General features: G+C 38.1%; 1 protein-coding gene across 1 annotated transcript in view; it reads left to right on the forward strand.

Annotated features, from left to right (window-relative positions):
• The first annotated feature begins 190 nt into the window (after positions 1-190).
• Positions 191-21,277, forward strand: part of MDM1 (Mdm1 nuclear protein) — a 26,668-nt gene continuing 5,581 nt past the window's right edge. The window contains exons 1-11 of the mRNA XM_009273246.2: positions 191-452; positions 2,849-3,210; positions 3,651-3,785; positions 5,996-6,151; positions 8,238-8,371; positions 10,679-10,778; positions 15,660-15,698; positions 16,065-16,240; positions 17,663-17,941; positions 19,669-19,817; positions 19,938-20,068. Coding sequence (XP_009271521.1) covers positions 191-452; positions 2,849-3,210; positions 3,651-3,785; positions 5,996-6,151; positions 8,238-8,371; positions 10,679-10,778; positions 15,660-15,698; positions 16,065-16,240; positions 17,663-17,941; positions 19,669-19,817; positions 19,938-20,068 — 1,923 coding nt within the window. The remainder of the gene's footprint in view (positions 453-2,848; positions 3,211-3,650; positions 3,786-5,995; positions 6,152-8,237; positions 8,372-10,678; positions 10,779-15,659; positions 15,699-16,064; positions 16,241-17,662; positions 17,942-19,668; positions 19,818-19,937; positions 20,069-21,277) is intronic.

Below are 21,277 nucleotides of genomic sequence, written 5' to 3' on the forward strand. Positions count from 1 at the left end.
TGAGGAGCGCTGGCTAATAAAGGCAGGAAGAGTTCAGTCGTGTGGGTGACAGAGGGTTCAGGCTGTATTTGTTCCTCAAATTTTATTAACTTAAAGATATAAATAAGTTTTTGTGTACTTTTTGGTGCATGGAATTATTCGATGCTGTTTCCTGCTATTCGGAGAGCGGTCAAGTAGTTTTCGCTCTTCGATGGGGGTGGGTTTGGAAGATGCAGAGCAACCTGCCAGCTTAGCTGAATCCTGCAGCGTCCTTGTTGGTGTTTTTCCCCTTGGAGATCTCTTACCGACAGAAGCAGCGAAGCAGGATATGCACCGGTCACTTGACAGACACCTCTGTTTGCTGCAGGGGCTGAGTGAATATAAGAGAAACTTCAAATGGAAAACCCCAGAGTTTTGTAGCCCATCCCGACAGCAGAAATCCTTGTGGGCAGGACTTCGGTCAGATCAGTTCGGTAAGCACCCCTGAAAGCTTGCCCCCTCGATCGCAAACCCCGGCGCTGTCTAAGCCAACTCTGGCAAGGATGAGCCTGGGCTGCAGGAGGTCTAGGGAGGTTTGCTGTGATTGAGTGCCTGACCACAGTGAACTGGTAGTGTTTGCAGTTTGTACACTTTATACAGTTAAAAGTGTATTCCTGGTCATCATTTAGAATATGTTTTTGAATGCCATATTCTTTCTGGCTACACTGAAACTTTCTTTTAATGTTAGTGCTATTTATATAAAACATGAAAAATACGTGGTTTCTGGCATGCAGCGTAAGCTGAGTCCCAAACACGAAGCACCGATGCACTACTAACCCATACGGGGTGTGTAGAAGGAGGCATTGGGTTACCTGTGGTGCATGGAAACAGTAAGTGGAATTCTGTATTTAAGAGGAGACTAATTTAGGGCAAAGTTTGATACAAAGTAAAATTTTTATGAAGACCTACAGGGGCAGCTAACTAGGGGAAAGAAAAAGAAAAGATGGGCATTAAATGGAAAAGCTGGTGATGCTGTAGTCTAGGAGTTAGGGGTTGTAGACATTACCATGGCAGGAAAATGTGGGATTGGAAAGTAGAAGACAAAGGAAATAGCATCTGGATTGAAAGGTCCATAGAGCGTTGAGGAAAAGGAATAAGCTGCAGAGTGATGACAAGTGCAGTGCTTTGAAAAGCAGCAGTAAAAAATAGGAGTTATTGTAGTGGCACAAGACAGATTAACAAAAATGTGCAATTCTGTGCAACCACACTATGCAGTCTGTGTAATTAGAATCCAATATATTCATTCCTACAGTATATTTAGTGTTCTAAATTATGACCTAGTAATTAAGAAGCAACTACGGGGAGTATGGTTTGTTTTCAGTTGAGATACTAGACATTTTAATAAATAATTTCATCTTGCCAAAGATTATGCTTGATATATATTACTCCTTTCTTCTGTTACTGCAAAAGTATATATTTCTTTAACCTTGCTTTCCCTAGCACATGGCTCTGTGTATGGGCCCCTGTACTGAAGAGAATAACTTCCACGAATTCTGAAACGCCCAAACATCCAAACACATTAACTTATTTTTAGAATTGTAAGCTATGCTTCTTTTCCAGTTGAATTAAACTGCAAATTTTACAAGACTTGCAATAAAGTAATGAGTTAGCAATACAGCAGTTTTTCCTCCTCCTCACGTTGTAGTGGTGGTTTTTTGTGTGCTTGGTGTAGTTTTCCTCCACCTTTGCATTTATTTTCACTCCCACATCTTTTCTGGCCGTTTAACCATGTGCGTCTTCAAATGTCACTCATGACACCTCATAGGATTTGCAGATTGTTTTTGATAATTAACTTAAACTTCTGGTTCCTCCTGTTGAAACACATAGCTGGCAATTTTAAGATTGACTTGGAACATCACCACAAAAAGTTAACAGCTGCAGGTGCTCTGAGTTTCTTCCCGCTTCTTTTCCAGTGCTTTTCCACTAGAATTATTTCCTACCACCTGTATGTTTATTGGGACATCCACACATTCTGTGTACCTTTCACTGTAGGTTGTTCTCTCTCTCGACGTTGCTTTTTCATGAGATAGGAGTTTCTCTCTCTCTCCTAGAAAGTGTTTCTTTCAGCCAGTTAGGGGCCTTCACTTATTTGTCCATCGCAGTTGAGGACTTTGAGGTTGGATTGTGATTTTCTGCTTTAAATGTGTTCAGTCATTCAGTCCTCGTCTTAAAATGATAGGGTAATTTTATTTTCATTTGTACATGTAATGGCCAGTAATTCTTTAAAATAATTTGACACCTGGTTTTGTTACATAGCGTTTTTTAGAATTTTGGAAATGTTTTTGTGTTCGTACTGTAAAATGTCGCCAGCTATCTGAGATGGTTTTAAATCACAGTTGTATTAGATGGATAGTGATCTGTCACTGTCTTGTCACAGTAGGTGAGAACCTGTTCAGCAAGGTATATTGTGCACGTGCAATGAGAAGTGTTTGTGGCATTTTTTTATCACTGCAGGTTGGTTATTCTGTATCTGTGTTAACCACATGCTTTACACTGGCTGTGTTAATTCTGTTGTTGTTGTTCAATGCCCAGAATCAACCTGCAAAAGGTGGTCCTGTGGTCATATTTGCTTTATAGGGTTATATACAACATGGTCCTGGAGCACCATGTTCCCACCTCTCTTTAGTGGAAAGGAAAGGCATTCGCAGATAGGAAAGAAGACAGAATTTCACAGCCGTGCCCATAATTCATAGGCTGTCACTGCTCAAAGATACTAAAATAGTTTTTTCTAATAATCAGTTGTAAGATAAACTTTCAGTTTGTTCTTGTAGTAGAGTGATATTATGTCTTCAATAGAATGTTTTTGTTAAACCTAATATGTCTTTTTCAGGAATCACAAGAGAACCAAACTTCATTTCCAAGAGAAGGGTACCTTACCATAATCCACAGATTTCAAAGTCCTTTGAATGGACAGCAGATTGTGATTTGAATGACCCAGTTGAAACTGAGGATCTTAAGACTGCAGAGTTGCACATAGACCACAACAACAATGGTGTGAATCAGGAAAAAATTGAAACGCCAGAAGGACCCAGGCTCCCCCCAAAAGTTTGGTCAGATTTGGTAGATTCTAGAGGTGAAACAGCTCTTGCCCTTGCAGAAAACGACATGAAGAGATCACCCTCTGCAGCTCCGCCAAATCAAAATGAAGCATTTGCATCTCCAAAAAAGGAATTTGAAAAAATGGGTAATGGGGTAAGGGAAGATATATCTTTTTTGTAATTGACCAGTGTAAAAATTACTAATCTGATATTTACAGTAATAGACACACACCAGCCTCTGTTGTCTCACTCTCTCCTTAGTTCTGTATTTTGATGTTCTTCTGTGTTGTAGCTTCTCTGTTGGGGGAGCAGTACTTTTGAGACCAGATTTTGGTTCCACTTAGGTCAATAGGAATTTTGCCCTTCATATGCTGTCCCTGTTGATTTCAGTTAAACAAGGATTAAGCCAATGATGTATAGACTTTTTGGGATTATTGGCTATAATGAGAAAATGTACTTTGCTTTAATTTAATTCATACAACCAAAATCCAAACCATTGGTTTGAAAGTGTGCATTGAAAGATACTTGACTTGCAAAACATTGTAGGAAAGGGAACAATCGGTGTTAATTATTTTTTCTTTTTTATGTTATCAGCGTCACAGAGTCCTTCAGAGGAAAGCGGGCATGAATATTTCACGTTTAAATACTTTCCCCAGAAATTCTGAATATCAAAGCCAATTTGTTTGGAAGAGTCCTCATGAAAAGTCACCAATACTTGCAGCTGAACAGGTAACTTTAAAGAGTCCAAAAAGTACATAAAAGAAAGTATTCATTTATCAGCAAAGTTGCTTACTTTCCAAGTTTTCCTTTCTTCCTCTTTGGTGGGGTGGGGGGTCCAAACTTGAATGCTTTTACATGGTATTTTTTTTGTTCTTCCAACATACAGTCCAAACTTGAATGCTGGTATTGAATGGTATTTTTTTTGTTCTTCCAACATACAAAAGTGCAGTATAGTATAGATTTGTTTCCCTGTGATTCTTTATTGTAGTCAGGTCTAATTACTTATCCTTCTTCTCCCTGGTTGTATTCTGTCCTTTCTAACAGGACTATTTTCTTCCGTTTGCATTAATTTACCTTAGGAGCTCTAAGATCCTACTCAATATTTACCTTAAGCTCTAAGATCCTACTCAATGTTACCCTTCATTTTTAACATTTTTATGTTATCTAATATAGAGCTAATCAACAGATGAATGTTCAGGTGTTCTGTATTGTAATAACATGTCTTGCCACTGAAATAATTCCGGCTTCACTATTTATTCTCATGGTCTTTTATGGGTTACTGCAGTTTCTTCTTCTCAGTCTCCATCTCTGTGCACATATACTTCTAGGCCCTAAAGTGCATCTTTGTAGTGTTTTTTTCTTTCATGAGAACTGCTTATATTTAAAAGTGGAATCTTTTGATTTTAAGACACTCTTGTGGTATTTTGATATATAGAATGAGTTTTTGGACTTTGTAGGGTTGGAAATCCTGCTATTTCTAATCAAACCACAAAGAGTAACTCTGAGAGTGAGACTGCTTTGTGTTTTCAATTCATTGTTACTGGGATCAGGACTTAAGAGCCTGAGTCCATCTTTTGGTCATTTTGCAGTATAAAATAGGCACTTCTGCTTTTATTTTATCTTCTGTTTCTTCACTAGGAGCATATACATTAATGGGATTATTACAAATGGTGCTCTCTCTGTTTTTACTCACAGGTAACAGATTTGTTCAGTAACAGCTTTCAGAGGCCATAAATGTTGGTAACTAGGATCAATCACTACAAAAACTGTTCCTGTCTTTTTCTTTTTGGAATGCCAAGCAGGTGGACTGACTTTGAGATATCTGTTTCCCAGCAGTCCCTTATCCAAGGAAAACTCACTGAAATGCATGACAATAGTATAGAAGCCAAAGGGCCATTTGAGGAAGAGGCAGGTCCCAGAACGTCACCTTATGGAAAATTTCGTAAAGAATTCCATTTGATTCTATTAGAAATCAGTTTGATAATTTCATTATTGATGCTTGTGAACATTGTGCTATTTCAGAAGAAAGACTGTGGAATCTACAATAGTAAACTTTTTTTTGCACAGCTTATACAGAATAAGAAGCCGTAAGAATAAGTCTGTAGGCACTATAAATCCTTAGATAAATAGAACTTAGAGAAAATCTAAATATGTATAAATGTTTGCAGGTTCTAAACTTAAGATTAGAGTTTCATGATAAAAATCAGGCCTGTTAACAAACTGATTTTCTTTTGATTGCTGTTGATATGATGGAGAATATACCTGAATGCTGAATAACGACAATACCTTTCCCTTGAAAAGATTCTGTGAAAATATCAGTTATCCAAGTTAGGTTTTAAGTCAGACCTAAACTCTCATAGCAAAGTTGGGGAAAATGTATGCTTGTGACACACGGCGTGGTCTTTTAATTCAGCACCCCATGAGGAGATGATACCTGACCATGTATTAGGCAAATTCTCTACCTTGGTTTATAATACAGTATTGATTGGAAAATAGTGGATAGCTCAAATTACCAAGCCCTAAGCATCCAGTTCTAAAACTCAGAAGAGTTGTCTGTTTCTTATGGACTGGACGTGTACTGAGGACTCGTAGGGAAGTTTTATGGCATATGTTTTAAAATATGATCCTACATACAACTCTGAAGGTGAACTGTCTTCCCAAATGAAGAAAACCTCTGTTAGTGAACTTCACTGAGAACAGTGACTGCAGGTTTAACTGTGCCTGACTCCGTCACTTTTAAATGTATTTTTATCAGATTAAGTTTCTCTTCAGTTTGTCTTAGAAGTTAATTAGTCTGCACATGCTGTATTTGTACACATGACCATCTCTCTGCTCATATGTGAGTGTATTTGCGTGAATTGGTTAACCGATTTTGAAAATTTAGCCTTAAGGTAAGCAAATCACACTCTTCTTTTTTTGTTTGTTTTCTTTCCCCAAAGGATATTTGCAACACAAGTAAATCCATACCTCCGTTTAAATCTCCTGCAATTACTTCTGAAACTGCATATGAGAGAAATTTGAAAGGGTCTCCTCCTGTTAAGGGTCCACAAGAGAGAGGTGGTGCAGAAGAGAAAGAATTTCTGGTTTGTGAACAAGTAAATACTTCCCTAAAAGAAAGGCATTAGTATACTTCTATAATTTTGATTGTTCTTTTCTATAATGCGGGGGTGGGTTTATTTTGAAATTTTTTAGTTACATTTTAGAGCTGTTGCTAATGACACTGGGCTCAGTTAGTAGTGGGTTTGGTATAAAAGAGTGAAAATAACACTGTACAGCTCTGTTTGCTCTTAGGCGTTTCTGTAGTGGGTTCTGTAGTTTCTGCAGTGCATTTGTTCAGTTTACAATGACATTTTAAGTGTGTTTTTCCTGTCACCTTAATTTATTATTTTTCAAGTGGGTTCTTTTTTTTTTTTAATTGAAACTTTGTCTTTAGTCATTAGGATAGTTTCTGAAATCTAAATCTCTGATTTATACTCTCATTGGTACCAGTATAGTCTCTTGGTATGCAGAAAGTCTGGATAGGAGGTCTGGAACTTTTTGGATCTCATAAATCAGACATAGTGTGAATTTAAAAACAATATTTTGATGTATGGAAGATGCCACAGTTGGAACTGATTTTGACCCAATAGTTGTAATTTGAAGAAACATGGAGGAAGGGTTACAATTCATTTGCCTTTGCCTTGATAGGTTGAAAGGTAAGTAACTGTATTTAGCACAGGGCTATAACAGGACATCGTGTAGCCTACGTAGGCTCTCTTACTCAGTTCAAAGCATTAAAATGTCTTTTATGAAAGTAATTCGGCTCTCTGAGGCCTTGCATTTCCTTGTCTTGCTGTTGACTTGGACAAACTTAAGTGGACTTTTAGGAAACGTGGCTATGGCCATTTTACTGGATACATTTAATGAAAAGGAATTGTTTCAGACTGAGACCTTCTAAAAATAGGTGAGAGCAGTTTAGACTGCGTGACAGCTAACCTGTTTAGCAAGGTGGACATATGAATGTCTATTTTTGTAGCAAGCTGCCAAGTGTAGTGTTGTCTAAATTCCTGCAGGTTAGCTAACCATCCTTCAGGTAGAAGGACCACATACGAGCCTCTTCAGTACCCATCTCTGTTCCTTGATAAAGCAGAAAGAGCCATTGTCAGACAACATGTTCACTAGGACCGTTACTGAGCAAAATGCATACTTAACATGGAGTGCCTGTGGCTCAGTTTAAGCTGTTGGTACTTTTGAGGTTCTTAAAGATGATTGTTGGCTTGGAGGCTTTATCATTTAAAACTCAGACCTGCCCAGTGCTTTAAATCTCATCTGGGAATGACGAATTTTATGTCCCCTTTTGCCTCTTTTAGCAGATGTGAAGAAAGCTTGAAAGGCATGAGGCTTTCAGGAAGCATTTGTTTGTTTTTCATATTGGAAAGTCAGGTTATGTTTTCCCAAGAGAGCTAATAAAGTGAAAGAAGAGAAGGCATGAGAAGGGAATTTTGGTGGAAGTGTCTAAAACACTTTTTGTTTATACCGATATCTCTTCTCTGATGAGTATCTTGAAAAAGTTTTGGGGTATTTTGGTGGGCTTTTTTTTTTTTGCTTTCCTTTTTTTTTTTTTTTTTTAATTTTAACAATATTTGTGAAGATCTCTAGCAGAATCAGAAATCATGCATGGGATTTCCAAGAGGATAAAATAAGCAGGAAAAAAAATATCTTTGATGTGAAAACTGAACAAGTCAATCTGACCCTTTATAAACCAGAATGGCAGCAAATGAAAAATTTGCCTTTGTTTTTTTATAAATTGGTTTATATTGCTTGACTATAAAGCTAAGAGTTTTTATTTTTTTTATTTATTACAGCTTCCAGAAATACACATGTTAAGTCTTACACAAACAGGTTAGAATGCACAGGTATTGTATTATTTTATTTCTGTGTTTCATGTTAAATTCATTTTGTAAAGCGTACAAAATAGATCATCTAACTAACTGAATGTTGCACTCAGAATCTTAGCTTTGGCATTTTGCTAGTTTATTTTTGTATTAACAAAGGAATGTAATATTCTTTTTTGTATTAAATATGTGAAACAGCTAACACTAAAATAAAACTAACTTTTTGCAAAAGCTTGATGTCAAAAGGAATATGAGGGTTTTCAGTTTGTTAGCTAATGCGGTATTTTTAAAATTATCTTTGCCTTAGAGTAAGAGGGAAGAACCGTTTCAAAAGCCAGCAGAAGATGCAGCAAAACAAGGGAGATCAGAACAGAAACATCCTAAACAAAAAAATAAGCAACATATCAGTCCAAAGCCCCTCTCTTTACATACAAGTCGTGGGTATGTATAAAATAGGAAAACCTAGCCTAGTGAATAGGTGTCCAGCAGCCTAATATTTAGAATGATGGACAATGGACCTTTAACCACGCCATGCTACAGTTGCAGGGGCAAATGCCCCCTTGCAGCGCTGGGATTGAGCTTCTTGTGTGTACATCTAAACCTGGTGTTAATTTCCATCCCCTTCTCCGCAGGCGGCGGAAGTGGAAGCTTTGTAACCACATTCGTTCAGTTGAACCTTCTGATGAAATGATAATATTATTAATAAATTTAACATGAATGAAATTAAATTGGTGCAGTGCTGCTACTAAACTTTCAGCGAGTGCTTTGGAAGTTGTAGTCACCTTTCAAACTGCTCTCCTGTGCTTGCTCCACGCTTTAAAACTGTGATGATTGTACCTGATGTCTGCTTTTTCTAGTCCGTACCACCTTCTGTCCCAGAGTAACAAAAGCAAACACATGAGGTAAAGGGAAGTAAAGAAATCTGTCCCAGTTAGGGTAATCTGACAAGCGCGGAAATAAAATGAAATTGTATGTTACTGAGCGCTATCAAAGTATCTTTTTCTTCTGCCACATACCTATATTGCAGGAACTGAACCCGTGTTTCCATTTTCTACACATCTGAGATATGCCAAGAGAAATAAAAGCCCAGAATGGATGTAGGTTTTACAATGCATAAAATTAATCCATCTCTGCTGTCTTTGTGCTTAATGTGTGTCCCAGCGATTGCTTTCATTCACATGACTTTCTGGCAATGTTAAGGCATTAGATTAAAGATGGGGGAGGAGACTTACCTAGGTCTGAATGCTGTTGGATATTGGGAGATAATTACAACGTGATCACCCAAAATTCTATAAAATAAAATTGCTTTATGAAAAAGTGAGTGGATATAGTGTAGTTAAAACCTTTAACTCCTTGGGTTTCATAGATCTTTGATGTAGATTGTAGTCAATTTTGCAGTGAGCAGTGTGTAAAATTCTTGATCATTTGCTATGTCTTTTTTAATTTAAGGACAGTGTAGTTAACCTTTGACTCCTTGGGTTTCATAGATCTTTGATGTAGATTGTAGTCAATTTTGCAGTGAGCAGTGTGTAAAATTCTTGATCATTTGCTATGTCTTTTTTAATTTAAGGACAAATTTCTGCCTCTTATGCCTTCAGTGTGGTAGCACAAGACAAAAGTTTCCAAAGCAGTCACTGGGCAAATAGCTGTCAAAATGTGCAAGTTCTCAATATGCAGACAGGACTGTCACTTTGTATGCAAGCTGCATTGCATGGCCTGCTTTTGCAGCAGAATGACTGGGATCAAGGCACAGCAGCGATGTGTTTTTTGAGCTAATCCATTAGTGTTGCAACCAAAACTGAAGGAATTCTGTCAGTTTCAAAGAAAGGGACATACGGAAAGAAATTTTGTCTAATAAGGGTTTTTTGCCTTGGTATTTTTCTTTTTACAAGGTGCATTTTATTCTCTGACTTCAGGCTTTTATGATCTATTTCTGAAGAAGGACTGAAAAAGAGGGCTTTTTCACCCAATGCTGAATATATTAAAATAAAGTTAGTAATGTTCTGAAGCGAGATTAAAAACAAAAACCTCTTTAGATTTAAGCTGATAAATCCACAGTTCAGTGCTTAAGGACTTGAAGTATTGCTTATTGCCTGCTATAGGTTAGATGATGTTAATTTTTCTGCGTATGTATGTGTGTGGCAGAAGGGGTAAATGAATCCATCTTTTCAAGTACTGAGGCCTTTTGAAGATCAAAGCCCGTAGGACATAGTTAGATGAATTATACTGACCATTGTTCTGGTAGTCAGATGTTTCTAGCCCCAACAGTTCACCCCACCCATACGCAGAGCACCTTTAGAGTGGAGTTCACAGAAGGAAATGTCTCAGACACATTAGTGCCAAACCAAGCATTTTTACTTAAATACACCTTCATCAGTGACTTAAACCAAGGTGCTGCACTTTGCATTGAAGTAATTGAGGCTTACGTGTGTATTATACTCTGCTGTTCTGATTTGGCTGTCAGGGCAAAAGCTTCTGGCAGAAGGGTTGTGAGGAAAAACCAACAGGAATAACTACTTGAAGAGCCACCAACTGTGAATGAGCTTTTTCACAGCTTTCCTAGTGGTGTTGGTGTAGATGAGCTGTGTTTCAAAGCATGCATTTTTCACATCTCAGCCCTGGCATTTAAGTGCAAATATACTTATGATTGTTGATATAACTTTTAAAAGTGCTCTTAAAAAGAGTATTCTGGATATCAAGCTTTACTCTTTCTGTCTTTTTTTCCTCTCCTCATTCTTGATTTCTTAGGAAGATGAACACTGAATATAGGTCAAAATTTTTGTCTCCAGCCCAGTATTTCTACAAAGATGGAGCTTGGTCTCGTATTAGAAGTAAAGTTCCCAGCCAGGTGAGTATTCTTAAAAAAATCTGAAGCCCGAGTATGCTTTGTATTTTGATTTTTAGATGCAAAAAACTTTGAATTGTGGGTTTGTAAGATACAGTTTTGAGATTAATGCTAATGACTCAAGCTCCCAAAGGTGATGATTAGGTTCTGACAAGTCAGTGTAATATATAGCAAGAAAAAATAAGAGATGGCGTGACTCAAAGATTATATTAATGTGACATCCAAAGCAAGCGAGGAGTTTTGTTTCCCTTACAATCAGAATCATTCAGAACAGAATCTCTTGGAGCAGATAATCTCAGCGTTGATGTTCAGCCCAGTTTTAACAAGCAGAAGTTTTCAAAATGCAGAAGTGGATGATAGGAAATTCCAAGGGAATAAAAGGAAAAGGCCAACATGTGTATCAGCCTAGGTCAGCTTGAGAGTCAGGCTCAGTTTGTTAGCTTGCCATGCTGAATCCATTCAAAGCAGTCAGCTGAAGTCAGTTACACACAACATAAAATTGAGAATTTCTCTTGCAAGTTTCAGCCAATCTAAGTATTTTCTAGTTTATTCAGTAACTGCGACCAGTATTATACTGTATAGGAACTCATTTGACAGAACTCTGAAAATGCTGAACAGCTTCAGGACCACAGGATTTCTTAGCAGGATTATTGAGTATGATTTCCTGAATTAGTCAAGTAAATCAAAACTGTCAGCAGTGTGCTAAGGAACTGCTAGAGCTAGTTCTGCAACTGTCAGATTTCACTGAATTGACTTAGTCGTCTCCCAGCTGATAGAGGGAGCCTTTGTGAGACACTGTGCACTGCTACGTGTGTGGCAAATAGTTGGAAATGTGTTTCCTCATCAATTGGGACCAAGCTGATGTGGAAGGTGGAAGTGGAGCGGATGGCTCTAGTGTGTTGGGCTTTGAGATTCTGAAAATAACACTTTCTGAGAATTGCAGGAGTAGTGCGGTAGCATTCAGTTCTGTGTTTTCTCACTGGACTTAATCTAGCAAGTAATTTTCTTTTTAGGCAAAAAGAAATAATATCTTGAATGTATACAAAATACTCAATGAGAAATAGGTCTCAAGGTTTAAAGTGTATCGTAGTATGCGATGATTCATAATCAGATTTTGTGTATACAAGCATGAGAGAATCCATTCTGTGAAAACAGCCTCAAGAGGATGTTAGAAGACTAAAAACAAGCAATATTTTTATTTTTTATATGTATTGATATATGCAGTAGATTTACTGTAACTAAGGCTGTAGAATATTCTGAACTATAGAATATTCTGAACTATTGCATGCAGCCTGACTAAGTGGTATACAGAATATTTCTGTAGAATATTATGTCATTTTTCTGGCACGTAAGACTTTCATTTGGAGATTGGATGGTGCATCAGTAACATTCAAAACAGTCAGGAGCATTGCTCAGCTTCACGAGCAACTGACTGGTAGGCAAGTAAAGGGAGAGGGACACATTGCCTTGCAGTATATTGTGTTTGCAGCACAGCCAGCTGGGAGGAGTCGCTGCAGTACAGTCAATGGAAAGAATGAGGAGACTGCAAGTGGAGGGTGGATGTTCTGCTTTACCAGGCAGGATCCTTTATGGGTTGTGTTTCAGAGATGTAGGAAGTAAATATATGCAGCATTTAATGAGAGTATATGAGAAATCAAGAAATTCCCACACTGTAGATAAGTGTTTTGGATATGGCTGACTTTTCCATGGAGATTTTCTTGCTGACAAGGGAATTGCAGGAAACTAGAAAGAAGTCGTTTGGCAGTAGGCATGAAGAATTCAAAAAAGAATTACTAGGATTTTTAGGGCCTTCTAGATGAAGGAGTTGTGCTGGGTAGCTGGAAGAGCCAAATTCATTTTAAGACTGTAATAACGAATATTTTATTGATGATAAATGTGCTTAGATTACATACACGTTTTTGATTACATACACATTTTTATGTATGCGTACCTACATTAGATCCTACTATGAGTTCATAGAGAAGAGACTTTTATAATTGGAATTACCTGAATTTCTCCTGTCTCTGTTAGACTTTACATCACATGCCTGTGAGCATATGTTGTGGTTTAACCCCAATAGGCAGCTAAGCCCCACACAGCTGCTCACTCACTCCCCCGCAGTGGGATGGAGGAGGGAATTGGAAGGGTAAAAGTGAGAAAACTAGACAGTTTATAGGTAAAGCAAAAGCTATGTGCGCAAGCAAAGCAAAACAAGGAATTCATTCACTGCTTCCCATCGGGGCAGGGAAGGTGTTCAGCCATCTCCAGGAAAGCAGGGCTCCATCACACGTAACCGTTACACGGGAAGACAAATGCCATCACTCTGAATGTCCCTCCCCTTCCTTCTTCTTCCCCCAGCTTTATATGCTGAGCATGACGTCATATGGTATGGGATATCCCTTTGGTCAGTTGGGGTCAGTTGTCCCGGCTGTGTCCCCTCCCAGCTTCTTGTGCACCCTCAGCCTACTCACTGGTGGGGTGGGGTGAGAAGCAGAAAAGGCCTTGACTCTGTGTAAGCACTGCTCAGCAATAACTAAACCATACCTTTGTTATCAACTCTGTTTTCAGCACAAATCCAAAACTTAGCACCATAGGAGCTACTATAAAGACATTTAACTCTATCCCAGCCAAAACCAGTACAGCATATCAAAACTAGTTTTGCTAGTAGACAAGGAATAATATTTAGCTTGTGTAAATGTGTTACTGTGTGGGATTTTTTCTATGTGGAGTTTTTTTTAATTTGCTATTTTCTTGTTAATATTTCCATATATATCATTGAGGGTTGTAATTCTTAATAAGAAGCATTTTGTGGGTGTAGTGAAAGCACAGGGCAAGGTTAAAGCTTGGAATTTTCTGGTCTTCAAGACAGGTTGGAAGAAAACCAAGGTTAATTCTTAAAACCTCTGTTAATACAAGAATAAAAATCCTGATAGACCTGATTCTTGGCCAGGCTTTTTTTCTTGTAGCATCCATCAATATTTTTGTTCTAAGAACTACAAGATGGGGTCCAGCATGGCTAAAATAGGGCTGAATAAAATATTTCATTCACGGTTGAGACATAAGAAAGAATCTAGCCATTTGAGAAGTATGTTAACAGCAGATTAATGAAAGAATGTATAACTTGAAAAAAGTGTCAAGCGCATCGGTTTTATTGTAAAGCAACAAAGGTACTTTGGCCATTCCCAGCATAGGCTGCCCAGCAGTCCTTTTGGTTTCTACATGATTCCATACCTGTTCCCACACTAATGCACTGACATGAAGAGAAATGTTCTTCGAAGCTGTATCTAACCTCTACGTCTGGTGGGTTGTTGAGACTTGCCCCTGCCAAAGGTGCCTACAGAACATCTCTCGTTTAGCATAAGTGATTAGATGATAAGCTCTGACTGATCCAGTCTGGTTTCTCCCTTAGTTGAGACCGCATATGGGTAACTTTGGGTCCAAAGAAGACTTTCTGAAGTTCTGTGCCCAAACAGGCAAATACCATAATAGAATCCTGGTATGACCTTAGCCGTAGTGATTACTCCTAGACTGCTACTCTACAATATATTACTAAGGGGTGCTTTTCAGCAGTCAAATGAAAAAATCTCTTTGAATTATGCTTTTGAAAAATTAATGCGGGCAATTCATAATCACAGTAGGACTCTCTGGGGCCTGTGTCCTGCTGAGATAATGCTGCCCGCTGAGTCACTGAAGGAGACGGTTGTCCTTTGTACTTCTTCACAATTCACTGGAGACATAGTATTCTTCCTCCCCCTGCAGTGTCCTGTTGCTCTGGATTTATATTCCTTCTGTTGTGGCAATCATAATTAATTTTTCATTCTTCTACTTAAAGTGAATAATCCAGTAAATCACTTGCACCTCAAATTTTAAACTCTCCTCTTAAAATGACAAGCATGTGTTTTTAATAGGCTATTCTTTGGAAGTTTAGTGGGTCAAATTGTGGGATGTTAGCTGGTGTGGGCTAAGTGGATTTCCATCTGCTGCATTCAGTTACTTTTAGTGAGTTTAGCGGAATTTGGCCCAGCAACTCTGTTCCTCGCAGGAAGAATGATGCGAAGGCTATCATGAAAGAAGAATAAATAGGAAAAGCTATGAAAATATGCTAGAGGAAGTGTCAGTATTACTTTCCTGCTCTTTGACAAAATACTTATTTCCTGTGAACCATTTTTTTAGTGAGCCAGAATTCACACAATGATATCACAAAGTTATTTTTAATAATTTAAACATAAAAGTTTTGTTGTTGCTTTTTCTTCCTGCACTTTAATTGTGTTTGGGTGAAAGACACAAGACAGTGTGAGTGTTTAACTAGTTTTAAGCATAAAAATGATAGTGTATAATCAGCAGTATAATGTCTAAAGAGAGGGCTTATCACTTTTATTTTTTTTAAGACTAAACCTGACATCTGAACAGTTTTGTATCTCATTCTTACAGTTACTGATAGCCTAGAAGGAATGATTTTGATATTATGTCTTACATGCAACAGCACCAAGAGTTCTCATGTAATTATCAGCTCCTCACTGAGATAAGATTAAGCTAGAGACAGTTGCAGTGTTCACAGCATACAAACTCAGTATTACACATGCATATCGATCTGTTGACTTGAAATAATAATAAATTGGTGGTGAATGTATTTTTGAGTGTTAATGCTTAGAAATCTAAATTAATTTCCTCAGGCTTGGCAAAAACTGGTGAAATACCAGTGCTGATGTATTTGTTTTACAGCTTTTTATTGAATCTCAGGGAGGCAGCATAGAGCTATGTTGACAGGTTTTTAGTATTTAATTTCTTACTTAGACTGAAATAAAGTTACAAGGGTGATAATAACAATACAGAGTTGAGAGAAAAATAAGAAATTTAAAAATAATTCTGTATTCCTCTCCTTAGGCATCTCAAAACACCCTAAATTCCGTGTGGTATATGGAGGTTGGTTGCATCTAAGTTTCTGTTTCAGTGTTTGGAGCACTGTGTCTGAGCGCTGATGGAAAAACTAGAATCCAGCACTAAACTTATTCATAGTTGCTGCATAACTTTTTGTGATCAGTGAATGAATAATTGACAATTTTGCTTTGGCTTCATGGCTCAAACATGCTTACTAAATACACACTTTTGTTATTTTTGCTTTCCTTTTGTTGCATTTACTGCGGCATGCAATTTTTGTGCTGTGGGTGGCCCTGTTTTATGAGTAATTTGCCTTTCTCCTCTAGCTGCCATTAGCTAATGCAAATACTTTATAATAGCCTATTAATGAACTTTAAACAGACATGCAACTTGTGAAACCTTGATGTGTAGGTGAGAGAACTTCGAGAAAGAGCAAAAGCTTACAGGCAACGAGTAGAGGGAACACACTTCTCCCGATACCATCTCAATCAGATCCTGTCCGATAATAACAGTCTTTGGGATGTGTCCTCAAATTCCAGTTCAGAAGAAGGCATCAGCAACAACATCAGAGCACTAGATCTTGCCGGGTAAGGTTGTCATTCCTGACTATTATTCTGCAGCTTTGAAACAGAGCAAAATGCTGAATGTAGGCTTAGCATAGCTGTGAGATCTTGGATGTTTGACTGTATTCAAGATGCGATTGGACAGGGTGCTCAATAATCTCATCTAGGCTCCCTTTCCCCACGGAAGGTTGGACCAGATGGTCTTTCAAGGACCCTTCCAGCCTGGGCTGTTCTACGATCCTGTGATATGTAAATTCTCTAGAACAGATGAGGGCATTTACCTTTTCACAGATACATCAGTTGATATGTGCTCAAATTGAAAATGAGGCACAGTCCAGTCTTCTGAAAGAAGAGAAAGTTACTCCTTTATAATTCTCTGCAAATGCGTATTTAGTGTGGCAACCTTAGTCTCATCAAGTCTGGAGGAATTTCGCAGTAAGTCATACTGAAGTAATATTCCACTTTCCACTGGAATGATATGAAATATGTTTTGCCTACTCAGATGTTATCAGTGTTCTTGTCAGGATTAATTAATCTTGTAGTTGAGTCTTAGACACTGTTTAGTTCTGAGATGAAGACTTAGGAACTGGAATGGTGTACATCCATTTTCTCCTTTCTTTGAAGGCTGTCACAATTGGCAGATATTAAATCCCTTGCTACAAAAATTCAGAATTAGTATTTTAGTAAAATGTAGACAGCTATTGCTCAAGCAAGGAGAAAAAAAAAGCCATTTGTGTCTTCTCTGAGATCTGATATTTAAAAACAGTGCTTTGGATGCCTCTGTAGTCCACTTAGACTGCTGTATGTGCACTACTTGTCTATGTGGGAGAGATCTACCCATTTGCATGACTGTAGTTCTAATAAGGGTTGGGGGATGACATGTAAAAGAGTATTTATTACACTATAATGTGTGATACTAAGTATGGTGTAAATGTTTTGGTTTACTGGTTTGTTTTTTTGCCTGTGAAATACAGATCCTCTTACTGCTCTCATTTCTGTGCACTAGTCTAATTTGCACTGATTTCTGTGAGCATTTGAGAGTTTAAGACTTTCAAAAATTGTGCCTGAAAAGGAGTCTTCTAAACTGCTTGGCTTTCAAAACTGTGGCATCAGACAGTCCCTATGCATGGAACTAGTTATTTTTTGAGCACTTCTGATAATGTAACTTGTTGTTTAAATTGGAAATAGAGCCCTAATTTTACATTACATCTTTGGAAATGGTAATCCAGAAAGAGTTTTCATAGAATCTAGTTTGAAAATGGGTTATGCTTAAACATCAGTTAAAACTTCAGTGGAAATTTAACCATTCATCATGTCGACTGTACCACTTTCTAATATCTGAGCTGTACTTTTGGCAAAGGGCTGAGCTGGATGGATGTGTTCTACATGGACACATGTATATCATGCAAATCAATGATATGAAACAGTGCTTTCTTTGTTACCTAGAGTGTCTGAAAAAGAGACTGCACCAAGCCCCAAAATGCTGCAGCAAGCTGACTCCAGAGAACAGCCACACCAGGACAGCGCTGAGAAGAAAGACATGTCAGATACTTTAACTGTTCCAGTCAAAAGGCGTTTAGTTTGGGGTGAACAAGAAGGTGCTGAAGAAAGGGAGAATCGGCAATCAACAGAAGCGGAAGAAAAACAAGATGAACAGGCTGTAGCTGTGGCTCAGCAGTTAGAAAAAAACAATAAGGATGCCAATGAAGATAAGAAAATTGAAGGGTAAAACTGAACGTTTTTGTGGTGTATATATATAATTTTTTCCTCTAACATCTCAGAAATTTGTAGGTTAACTAATTTTTGTTTTTAAATCAGACTTACTTAAGAGAGTATAAGTTGGTGTGAGACTACTTTTGTTTTTAACAATATGATAAGGAATGAGAAAGTTCAAGACATTGAGCTGGTTGATGGAAATGGATCTGTCATTAAGAATACTGGATTTCTAACTTGCAGAACAGAAGTTTGTAGAAGCATGAACAATTCTAATGTTTTTTTCCAAAACTATAAATTTGCAGTATGGGCCTCTTAGAACAGACTGTTCATTACACAGCAGCCAAGTGTGGTGAAAATTAAAGCTCACAATCTGCTTCAAATTGACAGCATAGGACTGATAAGACTGGAAGGGTAGATTACATGCTAATCTTGTACTTAAGCATCTGTTTTTCTTAAAAAAATTCATGGGCAAAGATAAAGGACTTGGGAGGAAAAAAAACCTCTCATTCGGTAATCACCGGTGATTATGTTACTGAGCACAGGTGGGAAAAAGGTGGAGGGGTATTTAGAAATAATGAGAGATCAATTCAGTATGTGCATAGTACTGTATTTGACAGTTGAAAGATCCAAATTATATGTAGTTACAGAAGTCTCTGGCTTTTTACTGTGCAAGTTTTGTATACTTTTTTTACAAGAACAATATTTTAGTTTGATAGATATTTAAATCTGAATAACTTTGGCCCTTGTTACCATACCATCTAAGCATTTTGTATTCCTCATTGGGTTTTATCTTTGGTGTTGCAGCATGAATCGAAGGTAAGGAATTGCAATTGTCGTCTTTGGTGATAATATCCTGTATGCAAAACCCAGGCAAAGAAAGATTGAGATGCTAGACTCAAATAGAAATTAAATGCAGGCTTTCAAAACCATCATCCTGAAAACCTTCTTAAGTTTCTGTCTAATTCTGGAGATTATCTAGTTCATAGATGTGTCTCTGATTGACGTTGAAGATTTTCTGTCATCCTGTAATGTGGTTGTGTGTGTGCTGAGATATGCTCTGGACTTGGCCATGCAGAGCAGCTTAAGACTTGCATGTTATCTAAGCCTGCTTGAGAGCTCGAAATGAGGCATTCTTTGCCTAGATGTCCTCAGAGCGTGTCTAGCATGCACTAATAGGATCAGGTTCCTTGCACAGTGTGGGTATGCCGCCACCTCCTTTTGAAATGCATCTGGAGGAAGAAGGCAGAAGTGGTAGTGCTGATTTATTTAATAACCTGGGGGCTAGAACAGTTACATAAATGTGGAATACTTCGTTTCAGTTCCACCACATTGACTGAAAAGAGTCAAACCCACATTCCCACCTCTAAGGTGGCAAGCAGTTTCAAAGTTTTTCTGCGTGAGTACTCTTTCCAGCCCTCCTGTTGAGTCTTTGCTGCTGTGCAGCAATACATTCAAGGTTTATTGGGACAGAGGGAGCCTGAATTTGCAGCTTGAGACTGTTTATGTATTTTATCCAGTTACATAAAAAAAAAATAAAATACAGAAACTGAGGCTCAAGGGCTGGAATCCAGGACTCCCCATTGCAAGCGGATGTTTTAGCTACAGGCTGTTAGTGTTTTATGGCCCTAACTGTCTTGCCTTAGGCTTCATTGTAGGAATGTATTAGAAACAAAAAGCTTGAGTGCAAGACTTCTGAGTCCTTAGCTAATCCTTTAATTATTTCTCATTTTTTGCAGTGGGAATACCTTAGTATTGAATTCTTCTGCAGCTGTGTCAGATTCTTCTTCTGTATCCTCAAGGACAGGCGGCAGGCTTCCTACTCCAAAGCTGAGAGCACTTGGTGGAGCTCACAGGACTCATCATGATCTCACTACCCCAGCTGTTGGTAAAAAGACTTTTAAATGCAAAGCAGTATTTCAAGAACTAAAGAGAAAAGACATGTATGAATTAATTTATTAGGTTATTTAAGGTAATAAAGCATTTTTCATCTTCTCCACTACAATAGGAGGTGCAGTTCTAGTGTCTCCTCCTAAATTCAAGTCTTCATCTTCACAGCAGCGAACACGAGGTTTAGGAACAGACCCTTCTTCAGCTAAGCGAGGTGCAAGAGAAGCTTCAAAAAGAAGGTCCTTCCGGGTGAGCCAGAAAAAAGACTTACCATTATTCATTTTAGGAATGTGCTTTTTAAGTAATTGTGAATAATTTATTCAATAAATCTTTTTCTTGAGTTGCTATTTACTATTCTAAAATTCTCAGCATCTGTGACTAAAAAAGGCTGATGTCTGAATAAGTAATTTTTTTGGTGGTATCAAGCAAAGGAGTTGAGGCTGGGGGGGGGGGGTTGTTTTAGCTCCTATTTTGTTTTTTAAGGAGTTGACTGTTGGAGTGAGATTGGATGAGCTCCATTTTGGCTTTTTGTGCTAAATGCACAGGATCTGTTTAAAAAAAGTTGCCATCAGGAGCTGTTGATTTCCCCATTAACGTTACTGTAGCTTGCCACTGACATAGGGCACGGCTCCAGATTCCTTGACTTGAAAGAAATTCAACAAGGAGAGGTTGGGTGCCTATGTACAAGATACGATAATGTGCCATAGTAGTTTCATTCTCCCTTTCCTTTACTTTTGTGCTCCTTTTACTTTGCAGCTTGCATAGTTACTAAAAGAAAAATAGTTAAACAACTCCTAAGTGTTTCTGTCTTCCTCTCAATATTGTGGGTTTTTTGTCAAGTTGTGCTTAGTCTGAGTTCTACAAAGACAGCTAATATTTCAGTCCATACATCCTTTGTAGTAAGTTCTGTAATAGAAGCAGGCACAATTGCATGAGAAGTTGGTTATGTTGGCTTAAAATCTAAGAACACAGTTTTTTGCTGTGAAGAGAATAAGCTTTTGGTTTGACCTGACTAGATTACTTTCAGACCATGTTAAACGCTTGTTATTAGGAATAGATTTTCTTTAAGCTCTCTCACAAGCTTGAAATACTTATTCTTCCAGTACCCTCATGAGAAGTGTAACGGTGTAAAGCCAACATTTGCTGCATATGTAAGCATCTGTACTGGAAGGCTGTATACAGTCATGGCAGTGTGTCACTGAAGCTGCTTGGTAGCCAGAGGTCACAGATCTCAGTTGCCAGAAGACAGTTGCTGCTGAGTGTTCTTACGGGAAGTGGTTCTGCTTTGGCAGATTGTATGAGGATTCAAAAATCACAGCATACCTATAAGAAAAAAGTATTTTCAGCCCAGAAGGCCAATCATATCCTGGGCTGCATGAAAAGAAGCGTGGCCAGCAGGTCGAGGGAGGTGATCCTGCCCCTCTACTCTGCTCTGGTGAGACCCCACCTGGAGTACTG

Source organism: Aptenodytes forsteri, unplaced genomic scaffold, assembly GCF_000699145.1.
Source record: "Aptenodytes forsteri isolate BGI_AS27 unplaced genomic scaffold, ASM69914v1 Scaffold366, whole genome shotgun sequence".
Lineage (NCBI taxonomy): Eukaryota > Metazoa > Chordata > Aves > Sphenisciformes > Spheniscidae > Aptenodytes > Aptenodytes forsteri.